The sequence below is a fragment of the Hesperophylax consimilis genome, chromosome 12 (genome assembly GCF_061612785.1).
Source record: "Hesperophylax consimilis isolate HC1 chromosome 12, BYU_Hcon_1.0, whole genome shotgun sequence".
Lineage (NCBI taxonomy): Eukaryota > Metazoa > Arthropoda > Insecta > Trichoptera > Limnephilidae > Hesperophylax > Hesperophylax consimilis.
The window spans coordinates 451798-476111 of NC_142847.1; the positions used below are offsets into that span (position 1 = coordinate 451798).

Sequence of the window (24314 nt, forward strand, 5' to 3'; positions counted from 1 at the left end):
TGCCGTGTTTCCCAAATAGTTTTTATTTTACTGCCGTTATGAGATAATATTGATTTAGTGGATTTTCTCATATTTTAGAGGAAATAACATAGGAATAATTATGATTTCAAGCAGACAGTCGGCGGTGCGGTATCCATGCTTTTTAGAGTCAGAAATTTCAGTGGATTCTTCTGGCTGGAATCCCCTTAGAATTGAACAGTGGCGTGGAGTGGAAATATTTCAGTGGATTCTGGCTGGAATCCCCTTAGAATTGAACAGTGGCGTGGAGTGGAAATATTTTAGCAAAATCATAAAATTTTGTCTCTATAAATCTTGTCACTTGAAAGCATATCGACAAGTTTGGACCTTCTTTCAACAAAGTTGATCAAGTTTCTAGTAAGAATTCTTGTTGTTCAATAAAAGTTGATCAAGTTTTTAGTAAGAATTCTTGTTGTTCAATAAAAGTTGATCAAGTTTTTAGTAAGAATTCTTGTTGTTCAATAAAAGTTGATCAAGTAAAAAAAAAGTGTCTTAACCTACATGCGAAAGAAACTAAAATTTGAATTGACTTCATAGTCAAGATAAGGAACCCAGAATGATGTATGGCAAAAGGAAATTATATTTTATGTGTATGAAATAAATAATACGTTATATTTCCAATTTTTTATTCAATTGTTTCTTTACTAAAGTATAAGAAAGTCTAATTTACCCTTGTGTTTGTTCGTAATCATTTTACAATCATTCAGTTCAATACAAATTAAATATGTAAATTATTTTAATTTGTTGTTATTTTGGTATGAATGCACGCAAGGCACCATATACCCATTGTGGCCTATTCTAAAAGTATGTTGAACATTCTCTAACAATTACATCTAATAGTACAATAATTTCATCTGTAAAAAATAACATTTATTTAGCAACGTTTGAGTACTTTTAGTTTTCTATTTTATCTCTTAAGATTCACTGGTCATAGAAAAACTAATTTTAATAATGAATTTCTCGTAATTCCTTAAATATCTTTGGTTGTTGTAGGTTAATCTGTATATTTTATAAACATTTATAAAAAACCTACATTTGGAATTTTCTAACAATAAAACATTTAACAAGTACATACAATAAATATATAAAAAATCTATAAAGATAACTGTATAACAATAAAAACATAGAACGTTGTCGCCAAAACCTTTAAAAATAATTCATTTTAATAAACATATAAAATTATTTCAATTCAATTTCATTCTTATCTTTTTAAGATATTTAGTACTTTAGATAACATCAGCCATTCCAACAAAATGTACCGTTCTTTGGCAAATCTGAAATACGAAACCTAAATGTAGAGTAACTGGACATTGAACCATTCGAAACCATAATATCTATACAGAACCAAGTGTGATACTGTATGTTATCTGCCTATATATGTACATTCTAGCATCACGTTCATCAATCAAATGCATTGTACATAAAGCTTTGTATTAGTGACCAACGAACCGGTGGATGCAATAGGCATAATGTTAACCGTAAATTGATAATAGTTTGACTAGTCTATAGTTAATAATAAGATAAATCGTTGTAGAAATGTATTATAAATCTTTACAATGATCTGTGTGATTTTGCAAAAAGACAGCGCTATACAAATCATCCAAATATTATTATAATCATTTTTTTTTTGTTTATTATTTTATATGGTGGTTCAACTTGATAGCCAAGTAAATATACAACATGGAGAATTCATATCTTGAACGTACCCAAAATAGATATTGCGAGGAGGGGAGAGGGGGGGGGGTCTCGAGCACTGTATTATTGGACATAAAACATTTGTTGTCTTAATAAATCAATAAAATACTGGGATTGGAGGGTCATTCGTCATAATTCAACCTTTGCGGGGTCATGTTGGATATATTGTTGTACGGTTCCTTGTTGAATTTCATCCTCACGGCCTGCAGGTTCTTGCTCGGTGACTCTTCAAACACACGGTGCTGGTGCTTCACAAGGGGGAACAGCTTCGTCAAAGTGTAACCACTGACGTTTTCTAATCTGTAGGGCAAAGTAATGCGCATACATATTTTAGCATTTCAAATATCTAATTTTACCATAAAGAAGAAAAGTTCTCAGTGAGCTTGGCGTCATTAAATTACCACAGCTCAATACAATTATTTTAAGCTGGCGAAGACATTTCCATCATCCTAGTCATGGAGTTTTGAAATATACATTAATGTATTTAAAAAATAGACAAAAGATTTTATATTTTGAAATCATTATAATTGAAGTGAAGCCGGATAGTAACAACTAGTTGAATTATAAAAATGGGTCATTTCAAAGGGAACTGTAAAATCCAAATTGCTCAAAGGTTATTTAAAAAATTTCATTTATGTTTGGATTATGTGGAATGTTTTATTAAATAATAAAAATAAATATTTACTCTCTTGGCCACATGTCTTCCTCTACCAGTGTATGCCTCGAGAGTGCCAGCGATGATGCCGCTATCTCGGACGGCAGATATCTGGTATAGTTTACACTCTCCACCAAGCACAGTTCACTGAGATACTGAAATTATATATACATTTATGTATCTAAATAAGTGCTAAACTAATCAATTTTATTACACCATTTGAAATAATACATAATGACTTCTGAAAAACTCCCGACATCACAACCAGTCTACATGAGTAATATATCCATGGTCTGCAATGTATTTCTCTTTCGTAGTAATGCAGGTTTTTAAACACTGGTAAATTGTTTATCAGGTGTGGTCATGGATGTATTTTTGCACTTTGGTTCAATAAAATAACATTAGGGACGAGATGCTAACAGAGTTCTTCAATGTTAAAAGCGGGTAATCTTAACCTTTACCACTAATTTGTCGGGTGCCAGCCGACATCACTATTTGTACTATATATTATGTACATTCAGTACATACAACTCAGTTGTCGGCTGGCGGCCGACATGATAAGACGTGCGCGCACGGTGTATTTTCGTGCGCAAAACTTGACACGTGACGTTTCTTGTGATTATTCGATAATAAAACATTTAAATTCATTTTTTCATAAGATTTTGACTGTTTTCCGTTTTTATTTTACCATAAAATAACCTTTGCAAATTTACATACATAATCGAAAATGGCGGGAACTTGGCGTGATATGGCATCTGAATACCGAGTGTTTTCGGAATATGAATCTTATGAAAGTGACAGTGAGTACGAGCCTGTTGATAGTGTTAACAGAACAGAAGGAAGACGCAAAACAGCGTGGTTTTATGAGACCTGTTCCAGAAAACCTGGTCTCCATCCTGTAGAATGTTTTAAAAAGTACCATACTAAGCAAAAATATAAGTAGTCCATAATTTTTTCTATAAACTGTTTTTTATTTGAAGAATAAATCATAACGAATGAATTTTTAACGATTTTTTTGTAACTGCCTATCAATAAATGAATATTTTGCCACTATTTAAATTACAGTTGGCTGACAAAAAATTTAAAAAAATAATGGGGTGGTAAGGGTTAATAATAAAAAAGCAAACAAAATATAGTGCCGGATGAAAAAAAGCTTAAGGTAGGCTTTTTGAGACTAGTGACTGGTCACGTCATAGATTTGGTGCGACTTTGGGAGACCCGAAAAATTAAAACTTATAACAATTAAAAAAACATATACATACTGGTATTTAAGTTAGAAGGTGATTATTGATGGACCGGAGTTCCTTAGAAACCGATGGATTCCTTGAACAAATTTTCAAATCCAAAAAGAATCTTTTCAAATACAGACAAGCGACTAAGTACCTAAGTAAGTAGTTTCTGTAATATATTTACTTTTGAAGGAAGTCAACAACTAGTATTTAATGAAAAGGATTGTATGTTTTCTAAATAAGATCATTGATTGAATACCATGGCCATGTGAATACAGTCCTTGGAGATATGAGCGCAGTGAGCCGCGTATTCGTCGATGAAGGTCTGAGCCGTCGGGGTGGTGAGGTCGAAGGATAGGGCCCGCAGCATCAACTGCTCCATCCGTAGGATTTGCTTCGTCGTATATGTATCGTTTGTCAGGAACGCAAACTCTGCGATGTCTGGAATGTTAAATAAACACATATTATAGAATGAGGCAAGCACAGTGTTCCTGACAGATAGAGAGTAGACTTGTAAAGAATTATTCAACCTATCATTAGTGACATTATTTATTTACCTGGGGGATAGACTTCTTCATACTTAGCAGCAATCATAATGGCGGCCACACCGACTAGCTGCAGTTTGGATCTTACCTAAAATGAATGCAGTCATTTTTTAACTTTACAACTTCATATAAATAATCAATATAATATTTTTGCAAAAATATGAATTCGTACCTACTTATTAATTATAATAAGTAGTACATATGTCATTATATGTATTACTAATAAATGTTCTCTATGTTTCTTTTTATTGTCCACTAGCTGAAGTCCCTGGGATTGTCCGGGCTTTACACAAAAGTTTTTCCACATCAGTAGAACAGTAGACAGTCATTTTGTTCTTATTTTGCATGTCAGTGTGCAAGATTTCATCAAGAAGTATCAAAATTCTGCTTTAATTGATCGCCGATGCTAAATTTGCTCATTCTATTTTTTTTGCAAAATGATATTAGTATCAGCATTTGTAAATTGTACCGTCTTACTCTATATCGATGATCTTACTAGATAATGTGTTTATGTATTTATAAAAATTGTATATAATCTACCATGAGTAGTTTCCACAGAATAGCTAGTTATATTCAGAAAAATTATTTTTATCTTCCTGATCCTGATTTATTATCCTTTATCAAACACCAACTAAATACGTAGTAGAATTATCTCCCGTAAACAAATAACAGTTTACAGGTAAGTATGGTTATAGGTAAATATGGTCAGTAAAATTCTAAATAAAAAATGAAAAAAATTAACCAAAAGTAAATTTTTATTCAACAGCCCCCTTAATAATAATAATATAACAACCAATAATAACCAACCTTACCAATGGCGTAGAATCTTGTACATCAATATTTTTTCTCAAAAAAGCATAAATAATAATTTTCTACAAACAATAGTGTAGGTAATTTTTTAGTAAACGGGAAGGATAAAGAAGTTAGTTTAAGCCATTCAGTATCTATTCACTCAAATGCAGCGATTGTCCCGATTTTATATACGCAAAACGTCGCGTAATATTAATAACCGGGTCAAAGAACTATACAACTATGCCTAAATAGTAACGGCTTCTCCGAATTTGCAAAACATCTCATTAAAACAGATCATAAATTTAATGAAAAAACAGTTTACTTCATAATTTCAGAGAAATGCGTATATATATGCATGATTGCCACTAAAAGTTGATACTAATGGAAGGGATAGAAACCTTAAGAATACAGGACGGATTGTAAAATCACATCAAGAGACTGAGATAACCATGAGAAAGGAGCCCAAATATGTAAGATCAAGTTGATTAAAATACTCCAGCAAATGAGTATTGTATCTCACCACTGACATCTTGCTGAGGAACCTGTCCAGGTAGGAGACGGCCAGGTGGAGGGTTTCCGGGCTGAAGGAGTACTCGTCGCTGATGGACACGAGCCAGTCCACCAGGATACAGCGCATGCTGTCGCTCAGCTCTGACTGCTTGCTCATGTACAGCGGCTGGGGGCGGTGGCGCCTCTCCGCCTCAAGCAGGTACCTATGGATGTCCTGGAAAGACCGTTTGTGGTAGTGAAATTATTTTCTGTGGTGTGGATTACATTCAGAGTAGGTACCAACATTTTTTTTCTTCCTCAACCCGTAATACAAACAAGGGAACCTCTTTTGTTCCCATTTTAAAATGAAAACAAAAGAACGAAAATCTCTTCGAATTTAACATTCTCCATGCGTTTTACATTTGACTCTCCCTTTAAAAAATTAAATGATTGAGAGGTCTTGAATGTGTGTGGTCTCTAAATCGAACATATTTTTCTTTGTGTAAAAATTATCTTCAGAAACTTAACGATAAAAATACAATAACAAGAAAGGTTAAACAATCAAACTCAGAATCAGAACAAACTCAAAATCAAGTCCAAGATATTGAATCTAAATCTAAAGTGTGTAATCAAATGTATTGAATATTTTATTGGTCTCATGAGAATACTGGTTTTTCCTCATTGTTCTAACGTTATATATGTAGAGGCAAATCATTTTAAAGAGGACACTTTGAATATATCTGTGAACCCGATAGTATCAAACTATTTTGGAACACCCGCCCGCAGCCTTACCTTATTTTACCCCAAATGCGCAAAGATATTGGGTGCAAAGCGACGTTTATCAATTATTATTATATTTATAAAATATAATAATTGAGTTGAAAATAATTATTTTCATCTTGCATCAGAACTCAAATACTTATAGAAGTAAACCGTTTAAACTGAGATACGCTACTTTAGTCGAACTTTATAATGTCAATATTAATATATTATGTATAATGCTTACAAATTGTTTATTGGGTCAACTGTAAGAAATGGGATGTACGTAAAAAATATAAGCTCTGTAGCCTGAATTTGAATTCACATCCAAATGTCAAGTATTATAAAAGTAAATAATAGGTTTTTATCCAACCAAATACACTATTGTACAGCAAGGGTCTCTGTACTTAGTTAAGTAAGTAATATCGATACAATAGTGTAGTCAAAATATGTAGCAAATTATCCAAGTTTGTTCTTATTAGTGCCAGAGAGTGGTTTGAATGGTATAAGAAGTCCGAGATTAATGAAACACATAGTCGAATAAAAGTCAATATAATGTAGTTATTTAATAGTAACAGTGCGGTATTCTCTAACAATATAATGTAGTTATTTAATAGTAACAGTGCGGTATTCTCTAACAATATAATGTAGTTATTTAATAGTAACAGTGCAGTATTCTCTAACAATATAATGTAGTTATTTAATAGTAACAGTGCGGTATTCTCTAACAATATAATGTAGTTATTTAATAGTAACAGTGCGGTATTCTCTAACAATATAATGTAGTTATTTAATAGTAACAGTGCGGTATTCTCTAACAATATAATGTAGTTATTTAATAGTAACAGTGCGGTATTCTCTAACAATATAATGTAGTTATTTAATAGTAACAGTGCGGTATTCTCTAACAAATGGTAAAAAAAGTCTGAGGGACACTTGATGCATTTTCTATGCGCTGGTATGAGATATGGAGTTCAGTTAAAGTCGACAGTTTTTTTAACAGTAACAATGTGGATTTCATGATATTACATGAAGTGAAAGGTATAAAAATCTTGGAAAATATGAATCACATAATCACTTGTGATGAATGAAAAAAGTCCCCAAGCAACGCCGAGTATACGTCGGCTAGTCAATTAGAAAAAAGTCCCCAAGCAACGCCGAGTATACGTCAGCTAGTCAATTAGAAAAAAGTCCCCGAGCAACGCCGAGTATACGTTAGCTAGTCAATTAGAAAAAAGTCCCCAAGCAACGCCGAGTATACGTTAGCTAGTCAATTAGAAAAAAGTCCCCGAGCAACGCCGAGTATACGTCAGCTAGTCAATTATAAATTCAAGTCGAAAGTCGAAACCATTTTCAGTTTACATGGTGTATAGTGTGATAAGCTATGATTGAGATGTCCTCCACAATAAAATATAATTGTTAATAATATTTACCGTTCTGTAGAGGAGCTTGGTGTACATGCTCAGTCTGCTATCGTATTGTTCAACAATTAAACTGGCTTTTGATTTACTATCAGAACAGTCTATGGACATTACTTCCACAGCTTCAATTTCACATTTTGGAGTCTCCAGTATGGTGGCCAAAACATCCTCAGAGAATTTGGGAATATATGAGCAAGCATTGTCAAGGATTTGTTTGTCAGAATACTTTTTGCTATTAGCCACATTTTCATTCTTGCAATTTTCCGAATTGGAGTTGTCAATGTTCTGGCACTGAAAAAATTTCAACAAAGTTTTAGTGTGGGTGGTTTATTTATGGTTTTTGTAAATCAATAATATCTGGCAATCCGTTTCACGATGAAAGCCATTTCAATTAAATTTATTTATATTGCTGCAATAATGCACAGGTGCACATAATATTGCTGCAATAAAAGAAAATATTTTTTACACGTAAAAATGAATAAAATAAGTATAATTTGAATCAGAAAGTGCTTTTACTTACGGATGAAGCGTTGCTGTTCCATTTATCCCAGTTGGATTGTACATTATTGTTGGTCAAGTGTCCCAAAACCCTTCTGCTTTCAAGGGACCTTCTTTCCTTGAGTTTATTAACCCCAACATTGGACAGCCTGTTTCCAGCTGCTGCCATGTTCTTTTTATTTTCACCGACATTACGCAGACGATTTTCTATATCTTCGTGTATTTGAAATGAAGTCATTTTGATTGTAAAACAGTCCAACTAAAATCATAAGAATACAGGGCAAATTTTATACTTGGCAATTTCATTGTAACATTATCAATAATAAATGGATGAGAAATATGCATTTACACGTTTTTCATACTATAAATACCTTTTATACCAATGATAAACTAATTTGAAATAAAATCTGAATGTTAAATATTAAAATCTCGTAAAAGGTCACAAAGTGTTAGGCGAATTCATTTACGTCCAATCGCGGCAGCCGCCCGGAGTGATTGATGAATTCAAACTTTACCGCGCAACAATACTTTCGCCTTTACCAGTCAGTTGCAGTTTTTAGTTTATCTTTCAGTTAACAGGAGATATCTCGTTGCTGCCAGTTGCCACGAAGTGATAAATTTTTTGTCAGTGAAGTGGCTCGTGAATTGCGAGCAATTGTGGCTAAAACTGCGCCAACAAGCGTAATACGTCCGTATATCTGTTATATGACGTGGAGATATATTTTACAATAGTTGAATTCGTGTTTTTCGAATAATAAATAATTTTAAACTTTCCATGGATGATTCAAACCGGATATAGTAAGTCATGTCATCAGCTATGAAAATAGGACATTTTAAATAACTTATCTTTTTATAAAACCATTATTTTCTAAATTCATGTATTATTTTTCTAATATTTATTTTGAAGTCAAGTCTCTTGGTGGATCGCCCCGTGTACAATTCCAGTTTAGCTCATGTGCCATGAACTTCCGGTCTATGGTGAGAGCACACGCGGATTCATTAGGGTGCGATAAAAGGTGAATTAATTGTCAGTGTGGTGTTGTGAAGGGAAAACTTTTAGCAGATATATAAAAATGTCCAATAACGGGGCTCCAGATTCATGGGAAACACAAGCCGACAATGTAACTGGAGAACCGAGTTCATCAGACCCCGATGACTTATCTGCTAAATTTTCCACGTTGAATGTAAATGCGTTGGAATTTGTGCCTTCTTTCAGTGTGCCCTCTACGGATAATGACAATATGGATTCACCGACTACATCTCAACAGTCAGACACCCAATCAACGAACTCCTCCGAAAGCCCCGTAATGAATGGTTAGTCTCATTTGTCATTGTAGATTTGACACTGCGTACTCTTCAATTATATTTGGCGCAATGAACCTTTGAAGTTGCACATATGCTTCTAGATTTCATGGACGTAAGACAGGTTTTAGTGCAGGCATGCTTTCTGCATATTATTTACGAACTGTCACGCACAGCGAGGTTTCCCTCCTAGAAAGCCATAAAAGGCCCTCTGACAGTCCTTTTCGTGAGATTCTATAACATAATGCAACTCTTCTCAGTTTGCGCTAAAATTCGCATCCGATTTCTGTTTACTGCTGGCTTTTATACTTTTACAATATGGTCAGTTTTTTTTTATGTGCCATGTCAGCGTTTACGCTTTCGTCAAGCTTGTCTTACGTTTTATTAATATAAATATTTGGTAAGCACATTGAATTAGTTGCGAAATTCGGTAAACTTGCTCTGTCTACGAAATCTGTCAAACTTATTCCAACACATGCCTGCCAAAAATACGAAGAGTAGGCACACAAACATGTCTGTAGAAAGTAGTCTAAATATCTTATCTATTTATTATCATCTTTTGATAAGCCTTATCTTAGACCTGACTATATACTCATAAACCTTATATAAATGGCTGTCTGTTGCTAATCTAGATTTTCTATTTCAATTCATACAACATACATTTCATAATGACTTATAATTGTCTTTGCATGTAGACAAATAATTGATGAGGTCACATATACCCATTTGCCATATTTTAGTTCACTATATTTGGATGGACTCATGAGTTCATCAACCTTACCATAGAATGAAGCCCCCAGAGTACAACAGATAAATAGGTATTTGATTTGCCTATCTTTGTTTGGAGACATTAAGAATAACAACTATATAATACCAAATAAATGTTGCACTGTCTCTTTAATAGCAATCTATATGCAAAGTTCCTCATGGATACCATGTGCATAAATCATAACTTTGCAATGCTGTAAAAATAAACATTTACCAATGTTCTGTATCTGTTAGCAAATTCATACATATTAGAGAATTAATGGAGGTTAAGTAAAGAAAGTAGATGAACCTGCCACTTCTAGTGTATCTGTATGCCCTGGGGGTGATATAAACCTGTATTGATAATAAAAAGTAGTGCTCGAGGTTAAGATATCTTGTCACTTATACATTCAACTTTTTTTACTACCTCCATTATTTTTCTTTATAAATATGTCTACATACATACAACATGGAAAACACACTGTGGATGGAATTATAAGCAGCTACTATTCTCTGACCAATGACTGGTTTATCATGCCTTGAACTATACTCTCAGCTGCTGTTTATTATTAGGATCCATTCATGAATGGTGCAACAGATCATGTTGGGTCCTTCTCAAGTAGTTATCACCATGGTTATAATATGTTTCAAGACCCAGTCATGTCTGATTAACTTCTAAAGGGGATCGAAATCACTAATCTAGTCTCCTTCAACAGAAGCAATCTTCCCAAAATGCCTTCCATGATGAGCTCGGTGTAAACTGTAAGTGACCAACTCAGGCACGAGGGCTCCATCCAATCTAGTCAAGTTAGCCTCTCAAAAGCTGGGCATACTGTACAGGGCCTGCAGATACTAGTATACATACCTTCTACAAAATGCGAGTGCACCCCACTGTTGATTTTGGCGGCCACCTCTGGTCTGGAGTCCTAAAATACTTTAAAAAAACTGTTGAATATATGCGGAAATTGGTGGTCCATTTGATAAATGCCCATATCAATTCCTCCTGAATGTTGCAACCCCACATATGTCGCCTGTTAAAAAAATATATATCTTAAGATATAACATTCCGCATCTTTATGTCCTTAATTCTTGCCAAACACACCTACCTATGCATGTATGTGAAATTTGTGTCACATATCTCTAATATATAGACGGGCTAGTGCAAAATCCCAAGTGTATTATGTCTTACTTCCAAGACCATTTATTTAGTACATAAATGTTTTATGTGAAGACTTAATTCGTCAAAATACATCGGATATTAATAATTACAATGTTTTAACCTTATAAAGTTTTCAGTTATTTTTATTTATTTGTGTAGTATGCCTTCGATATGTACGGGATTTGTATAGATCTATAATAGAGAAGCATATAGAGAATGATGGATAGATGTTGGTTCAATGGATGAACGAATGAAACTAATATGTGATGGTTAGTTAATTAGTTATAACTATGCAACGTAAAGTGCTAATGTTGTGTGATGTGGCGGCAGGTGTGGATGTGGCGGCATGCCCCCGAGCGGAGGAGCCCCCCCCGGCCCCTGGGGGTGGCGGGGGCCTCTCCCCCACGGTGGACAGTTGGGACGCCGAGGCGGAAGACGCCCTGCTGACGCCTGAGCAGGAAGATCCCGATGATGACGAGGACGGAGAGGTATATCACTGCTTGTTATGGCAATACGGCATAATACATAACTTACTTATCAAATAGGTCTTCACTATTCATTCTAAGAATGTATCATTTTATTCCTTGATTTCTGCTGTTCACCATTGCGAATTTCTACATCATTGTGGATTATATCAAAATGACTCAAGTCATCCCAGAGATTAAATCTGTCATCGTTGACAATCATACGTTTAGTTTTCTAATATACCTTTCCAACTTGTGGTATTGATCCAAGATTCTGTGAATACATACTATAGCAGCATTACCATAATGGGGATTGAACAAGCAAAAACACACCCCACTGCTATTATTTCTATTTGAATAGTAAGCCTTTTCTGTTTTAAAACTAAACAGTTCCTAAACACTCAAATAAAACATTCTTCTGTGGATGACTTGAAATCCGTATTGAATATTGTATCAAAATTCTTGCCACATATGTAATCTATATGAATGTTTGTTTGTTCAAAATCTTATCTCTGAAAGTTCTCCCCCGATTGCTTTTAAATTTTGACATAACGTTGCATTCAAACACGCATGTGTTTTTATATACCTATATTATATAGACGTCACCATCACACGTAAAAGCAAAATGCGCTATTGTTTCTCTATCTGCAAAGACAGACTGAGCCACAGCAAAATGTGGTGGGTCTACTATACTAGCTGTATAGTACCAAATACAAATGTAAAGTAATCCTTTTTTGTCAAATGTTCATTACCTATAAATTGTGTGGTTCTGTACCTTGGACTTTGTATTGTTTTATGGAGTCTTTGGTGTTTCAGGAGGAAGACGAAGTAGAAGAAATGAGAAAAGTCATAAAAAAGAAGCCTCCAAGAATCGAAGACACCCGAAGCAAGAAAGAACACATTAATGTAGTATTTATAGGTCACGTAGGTTAGTATTATCATTATATTCAACTGTCTAATAATAACACCACATATCTCAGTAATGTTTTATTTCAGAATAATTCATTGCAAAAAATACTTTAAATCTTGTTGCTTAGCCACTCGAGCGATGGGTGTTCCATATGAACTGCTTACTGCGGATTAATGAATCCACCTAGATCTCGCCGTTTATCTCAACGATTTTTGGCAAGTTCGCAAATCGTCTTGAGCGATCGCTTGCCATAATGTGCAAAATTTACATAGAACCTAAAAATATGGGTTTTTAGGTTCTATATAAATTTTGCACATTATGGCAAGCGATCGCTCAAGACGTTTTGCGAACCTGCCAAAAATCGTTTGAGTGGTTAGGTTTATTTTTAGCATGGCATATGCTATTGTGATTAATATTAATGAATGTTAATTTTTTAATTTCCTAGATCGCAAATAAAAAAGATTAATTTGCCCCCTCAAAAGACATTAGTGAATTAGTATTCATAGTTTTGTTTTGTTTTCAGATGCAGGAAAGTCAACAATTGGAGGTCAAATCATGTCCTTGACAGGAATGGTTGACAAAAGAACACTAGAAAAATATGAAAGAGAAGCAAGAGAAAAATCACGAGAATCATGGTACCTGTCATGGGCATTAGATACAAATCAAGAAGGTAATTATTGTCATTAAAAGATATGTGTTTTACACTCATTCCAATGTAATGTAAAGTATCCCTTTCTAATTTGGCCACAAAGAAAGTCATATTAAATTTCATATTAATTTGTATTTCAAAGGACATGGATACTCATTCCAATGTAATGTAAAGTTCCTTTTTTAAAATTTGGCCACAAAGAGAGTCAGTGTAATATTCTTCATTCCAATGTAAAGCACAAGTTCTTTTTGAAATTTGCCTTCAAAGAAAGCCTGTCCGCTGATTATTGATTTACATTTGTAATTTCAGAAAGGGACAAAGGAAAGACGGTAGAAGTAGGAAGAGCGTATTTTGAGACTGAAAAGAAACACTTCACAATATTAGATGCACCCGGCCATAAAAGTTTTGTACCAAATATGATTGGTGGAGCTGCACAAGCAGATTTAGCAGTTTTGGTAAGATTACATTTTATTGTCTTTGGGTGGCAAACTAATCAATCCCACTTTCTAACTTAAATATTAGTTAACACGCTGTCGGAAGGTCGGAGAATTTGTGTGTATTTCCGTTTTGCAATACAATCCAATTATAAATGTAATATTTCCCAAAACTAAGATACACTTTCAAATTTTATTATTATAAATATACATCATTTTCGAAATATGAAATTTATCAATGTAAACATAAAAGTTTTAAAAATGGCTCACCTTATGTTTTTTTTTCTAAACAGTGAGCTAATATGACTAATGAGGAAAAAATTCACATTTTATTGTCACTTTTTTGTTATTTTATAAAATATTCTCAAATTGTGGTTAGAACCTTAGGTTTCGTATAGGTGTACATTTTACTTCTTCTATGGTTAACTTCCATATTTGCTTTGTGTTGAAAATTGAGTTCCTCGGGCGCCTTTTCAAATTCGCGTAGTTCTTTGGAGTAAATTCATAAAAATACGATATATTTACGCGTAAATTGAAATTTCGAGGCCGACCCATTAAATTCAGTTATGGTGTAAATTTGTAAAACTACGACATATTTCCGTGTAAACTAATTTTCTCGGTCTTTCAAACTCTAATTTCCAAAATAAATTAGAAAAAATAGCACATTTAATTGAGTGATGATTTGATATTGACATCGATTCAGATTTACGAAATTTTAATGTTTATTTTTGCAAAAATCAGTTTTTTTCGAATTACACAAACAAATTTTCCTGCGCAGACAAAAATTAATTTCAAATTAATGATTTTCGAATTAAAAAACCATTTTGTGTGAAACAAATTTTCTGGGGAAAATTTACTGCGCTGTTTTTTTGGTGAAATTTTTGAATTGTGTTTTTTTTTTTTTTTCAAATTATCGGCTAATCATTATGAATAACTTTGATAATTTACTTCCGTCTTTTGATGTTTTCAGGTAATATCAGCACGTAAAGGAGAATTTGAAACAGGATTTGACCGTGGAGGCCAAACAAGAGAGCATGCCATGTTGGCGAAAACCGCCGGCGTCAAACATCTCATTGTATTAGTAAACAAAATGGACGATGCGACTGTTAATTGGGACGAAGGAAGGTAACTATCAAAGGCCTCAAACTTATAAAAGGTGTGATGAAGTTAGACAATGTTAATATTTCAAATTTATCAGCCTCACTGTTTTACTAATAAACAACATTAGATGAGGATTTAACTCTCTTACCGACCTTGCCTGATGCCGATCGTGTAGGACCGACCATTCAAAGAAAATGTACATTAACGGCCTGCTAAAGTATGTCCACTGGACCTAGTTCGGTGAGACCGCGTGCATTGTCTCAGTAGCATATCTTCACTCCATAAATAAACCACCTGCTAGATCGATATCTTCAGGCTTTTTGTATGAAACAAATTAGTCCTAGAAAACCATAGATATGCCAATATACAGTAATATACTCATTCCAAGCCTACTTATTAGCCTAAAATATTGGAAATGTCAAAATTGTACCTCACAACTGGAATATAAAAAACACAGTTGCATTTTTATTTCAGCAAGACGATAAATTATAGATACAGGTTAAATCATTAATGAATTAACCTCTCAGAAAAGGACTTTTATTTACTTTGTGTTCCTTTGCGAACTGTCAAAACGCGAAAATTTTTGTGTTATTCACGAGTTTTGTTAAAAGCTTCATAACTCACGTTTTGGGAAACGTAGCCTCATTCTAAAAAATGTTTTGGAAAGATTATGAAATTCACTATCGTATTGTTTTGTTATACGTAAATATTTGCGTTTCTAAATATACATTTTCTGAAAACGTCAAAAATATGTAAAAATCGCTGACCATTATTTCAAAGCTGTGAAAAATGTACTATTTTCTGAGTATCATAAAGAAATAACACTTTATATATTGAAGAAATATAATTAAAAACTATTAGTCACCTCAAAATATTAACCGTCGAAACTAAAATATTTTTAATAAATTATTTAAAAACGCAATAAATTATGAACGGACAAGATGACAAGTCCAATCGACTTAGATAATGCACCTCGAAATTCCATAGATATTCTTGAATGCAGACGCGTAGCGTTATTCATTATCGATACTCTGTTTTTTAAATCATGGCAATCCGTATACTAGTGATGGAAATAAATCGATTTTTGTAAAATCTCGCGCGTTTACGTGAAAAGACGTACTAATGTCTTGACCGCTATTATCATAATTACGTCTTTTGACGTTCTAATGTTCCGAGTGGTTAAGTAGAACAATGGAATTCTACCTCGGATGATATAATCACGATCCGGTACGGCCTCACAATACGCACATTACTGGCAGGAACGCGGATACCTATCTGAAAAAAAATAGATTTGTTTCTGCCGTGAAGTTAAATTAAGGCTTTTACAATTATGCAAATTAGGAACAAAAGAAAGAGAGATTCTCACCTGTTTATAAACACTCTTTCTATTTTGTGTTTGAGATGTCAAGATTAAGCACTGGTAACGCGTAATTTTATAACAAACCGCTCGGCCAATTACTTCCAATTGAGAAATGACGAGTCACAAACTGACAGACATCTTGCTAATATTGGATAAACAATATATTCAAATCTGTCAAAGCTACACGACAATGGCGTAATTCGAGTTTATTCCATAGATTTTCAGAGTTTTTCATTGGTGGATACAGTTAGGCAACAATATGACGTCACAATATTCACGGTTCCAATTTTCGATCTTAGTTATACCCCCTGCTTCACTCTATTAATTCATCTATGCATTAGATCTGTCAAGCATTTGAATAAAAACACACACGCATTTCAAATAAAGAATTATTAATTCGTAAAATAATTTTGGTACCTACTTTATCTCTTGTAAAGATATAAGTAGTTCCAATTCTGAAAATTAAAAGTTTATTCACAAACACAAGAAGTGTTTTGTGATCCAAATATTTTCAAACTCATGGCTTAAATTTAAAACACAAAACTGTGGGATAGAGATCCACAATGTCAGGCGAGTGTAAGTGAGACGGAGCTCTGGGTACTGGGCTAAAGGGAAAATTTGTTTCCATTCAAATTTGTATGAAAGGCACTTCTAGTGTTATTTCTTACCTGGTGGTTAAGCATTATGTAGAAATATGTTTAATATTACTTGCCCATGCACAAACAACTGAAAATAGTATGTTTTGATAACTTTATCGTAAAATATTGTCTCCTTCCAGGTATAACGAATGCAAAGACAAAATCCTCCCCTATCTCAAGAAATTAGGCTTCAACCCAACCAAGGATCTTAACTTCCTGCCCTGTTCAGGCCAGACGGGCCAGGGCATCCGCGAGCAGATTGAGGAGTCTGTGTGCCCCTGGTACCGGGGCCCCGCTTTCATCGAGTTCATTGACAACATGCCCTCGCTCAACCGCAAGATGGACGGGCCCTTTATCATGCCCGTGGTAGACAAGTACAAGGATATGGGCACGGTGCTCATGGGCAAGGTGGAGGCGGGCAGCTCTCGCAAGGGTCAGCTCCTGCTGCTCATGCCCAACAGGGTACGTACCTCATATATTAACCCCCTCCTCCGAGACCCAGGATCGCTACCACCTTTCCTTCATTATCATCCGACTTACAACAGCATCCGAGCCTAAAAGCCTCCTTTATAAGAATCTGCTACCACTCGTCCTGAACGTGTCTACATACTAACCACTCGAGCGATAGCTATGCAAATTTGGGTGTAGGTGATTTTTACGAATTAAAATAAAAAAATTGTTTTTCAAAACACCTAAAAATATGGGATAAAGATGAAATATGTAGGTGGTTTCATTGACTTTCAAAACCACAGTAAGCAGTTTACAGTTATAATATGTTTCAGTATTAATATTTTTACACAATTTTTAGAATTAGCGTTTCAATCTAAAATCGGATATCTCTATCGCTCAAGATATAAATTTTTCAAAATCATTTAGGTTTTTTTTAAATACGCTATCGATCAAGTGGCTAAGTAGTAGAAAAGCACAGGGCTTTCGTGGGGAAATCATTCAAATTAACATCATAATGGATTGTACAGTTTACTCTGACTAAATGAAAAGAGTGATAAATACTCTCGGTATCGTCCTGGTGAAAGACCTCCATTCAGAATCGAAACATTCCTCTTTCCCGTCTCCTTTCCCCATGGCCTTCAGCCTCACAACTTACCCCAATTGGGGATGCCGTAGTCTCACCGGCTCCAGACAACAGGAGCAGTTGCTCCAGACAGTGCGAAGAGACAGGAGTTACCCTGGGGACATGCCATCTTTGTGGGTGCTGTGTGGAAGGCATTTTTAAGAAAATGAAGGATGTCTTGAATAGTAGGAGAAACACTGAAGTCAGTAAATTATTAACCGTATACAAATATTGAGCAACCGTTGTTCACGTCTTCCGGCTGTGCATTGGCGCTGAGCGTAACAATGATACTACGTAGCTACATCCTGGCTCGGAGAGCTTCTATGTAACATTTCCCTCTTTCCCATGAGGCTGACCCTGGACAAACCACATTCCTTGGGTTAATTGCATGATTTACTATTACAAGACTATTATAAATCCCGACTTCTAGGATTACGTAGTGAAATCCAAAAGCTTATCAATGCAAGCAATTCTGGACTATCCAATGCGTCATTTAGTTTTATAATTGATTTTATGATATTGCCTGAGATATCCCATATAGCTTTGTCTTTACCTACACATACTTGTGAAATTGTGTTAATTTACCTTCAGGCAGTGTCAGCTATTTCACAACGCATAGCTTGACAGATAATTAACATTAGCATGACTGTCACTAATTTTGGTTTTAATAATAATTATAAATGCTTTCTGCATGGCAGCATGTTAGTTACAGTTTAAAATCTGTATCCTATCCTGACTTGTTAAAGTTTATAATATTATTTACTGACATTTATTGTTGTTACTTTTCAGACACAAGTCACAGTGGACCAATTATGGTCAGATGACGAGGAAGTGACCTCCATTGGCCCGGGAGAGAATGTGAAGATCAAATTAAAAGGCATTGAAGAAGAGGACGTGTCTCCCGGCTTCGTTCTGTGTGATGCCGCTAACCCCATCACGACTGGCAGAGTAAGCATCAATTTCCAACGCCATTCTTTAGTTCATTTTAATTGGGAAGGATTTAATCCCCACAATAATCTTTAACATCTAAGTTTCCATGCCAATTGATTAGGTGCAAAATGAATATAAGGTAGTATTAATATATAATAAATCAGGAAGGCCGCATTCAGACGTGTCATGTTTTATTTGATAAATCTGTTTGTGTGTGTTGCAGGTATTTGACGCACAGGTGGTTATCTTAGAGCACAAGTCTATAATCTGCGCCGGTTACTCTGCAGTCATGCACATCCATTGTGCAGCCGAAGAAGTCACAGTTAAAGTAAGCACACAACCCTTGAATAAGTATAATAATATGATGGTGCAATAGTACATAACTAATGATTGTTTGTTACAGGCCTTAATATGTCTGGTAGACAAGAAGACGGGAGATAAATCTAAAACAAGGCCGAGGTTCGTGAAGCAAGACCAAGTAGCAATCATGAGGATAGAATGCTCCGGTGTCATATGTCTAGAGCAGTTCAAAGTTTTCCAACAAATGGGTAGATTTACATTAAGGGATGAAAATAAAACAATCGCAATTGGAAAAGTTCTGAAAGTGATTGAATAAGAAGTCCTTCTAAGCTTAGACTAGATAGCTAGGCTAGATCTTCTTAATACATTTCTACCAATAACGACATACACATAATATATTATTCAAATATATATACATAATAATATAAGGGATTGGATGGATAGATGGATTCATTGGGTCCTACTTCGCCCCCTACTGAGTACAGCCGCAGTAGCCCCGGCTCGATTGCCCGACACCAATGGCTATTTTTATATAAAAGGAATATCTCGACTAAACAAACAAACTACCTGTCCATTAAGTTAACTGTAGCTGCGTAGTAGCCAGGATGAACACTACTGTATTATGTACTACTATTTACTGCAAGCAACAAACAACGCCACATTGTTTCTCTCACTTTCATAACTATTTTTTTATTTATAAATATTGAAGCTAGATCGTGTCTGCTTTTTTTATTACGGGATTATAAATTTTAAAATGTTAATGCTATTTATATAGGAATCATTATGACTGAGACCCGAGAGCTTGTTAACTGTTGCTGATGTTTATGTTGTGTTTCTATCGCATCGACGTAAATACAGGTACTTCACTTTTCCTGGCTAAATCTAGCTAATTTATTTTTTTTTTTTTTACGCAGTTTACAATGTTTTACATTCGGAAAATTATGATATTTTCCCATTTTTGTACATTTTGCCGTCAAATTTGTTATTTGTATAAGATAAAGATTAATTTCTGTGTGAAAGAGATTTGTTAATCAAAGAATGAATTAAAAGTATATGATTTGTTTTATTATTCTATAAAGTATGAGATATTGTTTAACCCATTTGAAGAAAGTCACCGCCAGCGGGAGTCTGCAGCCTCTATCTGCTGCAACTAACTAACTAGACGAATAAGACCAGAAGAGATCCTTATTATGTTTTCTGCTTGGGCTTTGATAATGAAAGCAATAAAATTGATATTAAATATGAAAGTTTTGTACAAGAGAATATTATAAAGACATTGGTCATGCGCGCCGGCTTTCCCGTCGCTTGTTCTTTATTTTTACATCAATTTTTAGCGCTAAAATGTTTGTGCCTTACCATAGTTGAATGAACAATAGTAAACCAAGCAATTTAATAATTTTATAAATATTCCCACAGCCCGTAGTAGTATTTATTTTACTTCTTATCTTAAATGTACAAATTTTTATATTTCAGTGAAGAGGACACTGATATGTGTAGTTTTATTGGCTGTAAGGCGAGTTTCATTATCAAACACCAAGATAAAATCACTTTACAGATTATTGCAATTTCTCCATTGTTTATTGTCTGCCTTTGTAATAAAAGCAAATGTCCCGATATGAAATTTCACAACTTAGTTTTACTTATCTCCCTGATCATCCGACCCAATTCCTTATCATGATGACTTCATCCCACAAATGTGTCAGGAAGTTAGTTGTGATTGAAATTGGTTGAAATGTAAGCAAGATATGTGTGTACCTCTCGCCAATGTTATTTAGTCGGAGAGTTTCACAGCTACCTTAATAGTCAGACTGCAGCGCAATCATGTTGTACTTATATACGTAGCGAAACCGCTGCGGCCGTACTGTATCTTACCCTCACGCAGTAGCCTACCCAACCCTTAGGATACGACCAACTACAATAGCACCTCCAGGTGCCCTGCAATGTATATAGCTAGGTTTTAGAAGGTTTGAATGCATTTCAATATTGTCCATGAAAATTCCTATGTAAAACGTTGACATTGTAGATGCCTGACAATTATTTCAAATATAATTTTCAATATTATATTTGGCTTGACTCTTCCCTTGTGGATCCTTCATGGAACCAAAGGGGAATGGAGAGGAGAGATGAGGCTCTCTTCCCTTGTGGGGCCTAAAGGAATGAAGTTAAATGGTAGATAGTACAAGCCTAAGTGCTCACGGGAACTATATAAACTGTCTCCGCTCTATTTAAATAAATATTTGGCTTTGAGATATTTACAAAATATTAGACGTTTTCTAAATGTTAAGTCATTTATAGGTTTGAGTCCTTGCTGTATTGTGTACAAGCATGTTACAGAACCTAAATTACTAATTAAGGATTTAAAGTGACCCAGACAGGTTTTCCCCTTCAGCTTGATTCTCTCCTGGTACAATGGCCTTGTTCGGTGCAATATTAGAAGAAATATGCGCCCATTTTGTGATGTGAATTTAGGAATTTCATTTCACTGGAATAAACATAAGGCCCAGTTGTTTCGCAGAAATTCACGTTTATTCCCTATATTTGCCCTTTTTCTCGACTTGCCACACTTTCCCTACTGGCAACACTCTGGGCCTAAATATTTTATTCAAATGTTTAATATAAAAAACCTAACATAATGGGTCCCCGAAACGATCAAGTGCACTTGACAAGTCTACGTGCTTGAAGTGAATATTGATCGTTTACAGCGTTGACTTGACAAGTCCCGTCAAGTGTCTACGGGCTGGACCATATTTGACAAAAATTTTGATTGACGGCACTTGAACCACCTTGCGCTTGATGCGACTTGACAAGTTTTTCTGTGATAGATACCGCTAGAGTTATAGCAAGGAATGCCTTGTCTGCGTTGGAAACCATTATTAATTTTTGCGACAACCACTTTCCTGGGCACAGGGCGGTAAACGATTGCGGCACGTGGACTTGACGGCACCTTCAAGTCGCCTCAAGTCCCTCGTCAAGTGAAATCGTCAAGCACGTAGACTTGTCAAGTGTACTTGATCGTTTCGGGGATCCATAATACTTGTATTAATAATATCTTTGTAAAAACCTCATTAGAGCTGTTCTAAAAAAATACATTTCTATTTGAGATTTGTGTAAATAGAATTTTAACTAACGTAGTGCCAGGAAACTGAATTTTAAATTGAATAATATATTTTTTTAATATGATTGTTCAAAGAGAAATAATGTCATCAATATTTCTGAATTTTAAAAAGAAAAATATTTGTTAGATTGCATTCAGTATAAATAATTTCATAACCTAATCAGATCTAAAAATCGGACATAAAAATTCAAACACGAACAGACGTAACTAGTTATCGTTTGGCCCGTGTTGATTTTTTATCTGCTCGGTAATATTTCATTTATTTTAGATAAACATCGCTCCAAACCAATTATTTATTAAAATGGATGCATTATTTGAGCAAGGTTTACACAAAGTACGATCATGTGTAATATGTTTTAAAAATGTATATTGATCGGCGAGATGAAAAGATGTGCGGCGTGGCGGTGATGAAACCCATACATTTCAACGCAGCCCAAAGGTTAAACAAAATATGACTACATATTCATCAATGAGTTTGCAAGCATATTATGCAAGATGAAGGGAAAAATTTACCTTGGGGCACACAAATACACCCACAACACTCTAGTAACGGTTTACCTCTTGTGTGAATACAGCATAAGAGTCCCAACCGTCTGGGCAGTCTGGGGGTAAGTTGCGAGGCTAAAGGTAGTGGGAAAGGATACAGCTATTCAGATCTGGTCACCAAAGATGGCTAAAGCCATTTAAAGCAACGTTTCAATTCTGAATGGTGGTGCACCAAAGCGATATCAATATCTTCCACTCTGGAATGTGCCGCAAATATACTATAATGTCAATATTTACCTAACAGTTGCACTTTTAAGCACAGATTTTGAAAATTACACTTTATTACATATCTGCCCTGATGATGGACATTGTATTGCTGCTGGAAACGTTGGCTAAAGAAGAAGGTAGAGCACCACGGCATAATAATCCTTAAAACGTATCCAAATGAAATTTGTTTTCAACTTAATTACTCGAGAACCAACTCTTCACTTGACATGCACAAATTAGGTGTTGTGTTTTTGGTTTATTTAAATAATTTGTGCATATTTAGATTGAAATGAAACTTTCGCAAACATCAATCCTTATTAATGATAGCAAAACATCTTTAATGTACCTTTTACCATCTCTCACAATGTTAAAAGTGTAAATTCCATAATCTGTAAAATGAATCCTGTATTCCTAGTAATGCATATATTTTGTTTTTCCTGCGCAGAAGATTTAACCTGGACATAAAGTCGGAAAATAACTAGCTGTACCCCGCCACGCGTTGCTGTGGCTCCGGCTGTGAATGCAACGTTGTGCCAAAATAACTAGCTGTACCCTGCCACGCGTTGCTGTGGCTCCGGCTGTGAATGCAACGTTGTGCCAAAATAACTAGCTGTACCCCGCCACGCGTTGCTGTGGCTCCGGCTGTGAATGCAACGCTGTGCCAAAATAACTAGCTGTACCCAGCCACGCGTTGCTGTGGCTCCGGCTGTGAATGCAACGTTGTGCCAAAATAACTAGCTGTACCCCGCCACGCGTTGCTGTGGCTCCGGTTGTGAATGCAACGTTGTGCCAAAATAACTAGCTGTACCCCGCCACGCGTTGCTGTGGCTCCGGCTGTGAATGCAACGTTGTGCCAAAATAACTAGCTGTACCCCGCCACACGTTGCTGTGGCTCCGGCTGTGAATGCAACGTTGTGCCAAAATAACTAGCTGTACCCCGCCACGCGTTGCTGTGGCTCCGGCTGTGAATGCAACGTTGTGCCAAAATAACTAGCTGTACCCCGGCACTCGTTGCTGTGGCTCCGGCTGTGAATGCAACGTTGTGCCAAAATAACTAGCTGTACCCCGCCACGCGTTGCTGTGGCTCCGGCTGTGATTGCAACGCTGTGCCAAAATAACTAGCTGTACCCCGCCACGCGTTGCTGCGGCTCCGGCTGTGAATGCAACGTTGTGCCAAAATAACTAGCTGTACCCCGCCACGCGTTGCTGCGGCTCCGGCTGTGAATGCAACGTTGTGCCAAAATAACTAGCTGTACCCCGCCACGCGTTGCTGTGGCTC

The 24314-nt window shown here is 35.4% G+C and overlaps 2 protein-coding genes across 3 annotated transcripts; one reads left to right on the forward strand and one right to left on the reverse strand.

The window, feature by feature from the left end:
• Positions 1 to 1725: 1725 nt before the first annotated feature.
• On the reverse strand, positions 1726 to 8350 carry LOC149418957 (cyclin-A1-like). Its single transcript, XM_089637619.1, has 7 exons — positions 8124 to 8350; positions 7616 to 7894; positions 5455 to 5658; positions 4155 to 4230; positions 3857 to 4038; positions 2399 to 2523; positions 1726 to 2013 (listed from the first exon to the last, which is right to left on the reverse strand). Exons 1-7 carry the CDS (start codon positions 8337 to 8339, stop codon positions 1836 to 1838), a joined length of 1260 nt encoding a protein of 419 aa, XP_089493745.1. The 5' UTR covers positions 8340 to 8350; the 3' UTR covers positions 1726 to 1835.
• Positions 8351 to 8683: 333 nt separating this feature from the next.
• eRF3 (eukaryotic translation release factor 3) lies at positions 8684 to 20793 on the forward strand. 2 transcript variants are annotated; one of them, XM_089637984.1, is made up of 11 exons: positions 8684 to 8899; positions 9318 to 9415; positions 11640 to 11797; positions 12590 to 12701; positions 13207 to 13353; positions 13642 to 13787; positions 14737 to 14891; positions 17006 to 17327; positions 18727 to 18885; positions 19091 to 19195; positions 19271 to 20793. In XM_089637984.1, the coding sequence occupies exons 1-11, from the start codon at positions 8877 to 8879 to the stop codon at positions 19481 to 19483; spliced, it is 1638 nt and encodes a 545-aa protein (XP_089494110.1). In that variant the 5' UTR covers positions 8684 to 8876; the 3' UTR covers positions 19484 to 20793. The 2 variants fall into 2 exon arrangements, with proteins under 2 accessions (XP_089494110.1, XP_089494109.1); XM_089637983.1 differs by lacking the exon at positions 8684 to 8899 and having other exon boundaries at positions 8932 to 9415.
• Positions 20794 to 24314: the final 3521 nt, after the last annotated feature.

Coding starts and splice junctions, on each gene's coding strand:
- LOC149418957 (XM_089637619.1), bottom strand. CDS start 8,339: ATGACTTCATTTCAAATACACGAAGATATAGAAAATCGTCTGCGTAAT. Junction 4,231..5,454: donor TCCTCAGCAAGATGTCAGTG/GTGAGATACAAT, acceptor CATTCATTTTAG/GTAAGATCCAAACTGCAGCT. Junction 4,039..4,154: donor TGAAGAAGTCTATCCCCCAG/GTAAATAAATAA, acceptor TTAACATTCCAG/ACATCGCAGAGTTTGCGTTC.
- eRF3 (XM_089637983.1), top strand. CDS start 9,175: ATGTCCAATAACGGGGCTCCAGATTCATGGGAAACACAAGCCGACAAT. Junction 13,354..13,641: donor ATTAGATACAAATCAAGAAG/GTAATTATTGTC, acceptor TTGTAATTTCAG/AAAGGGACAAAGGAAAGACG. Junction 19,196..19,270: donor CCGAAGAAGTCACAGTTAAA/GTAAGCACACAA, acceptor TGTTTGTTACAG/GCCTTAATATGTCTGGTAGA.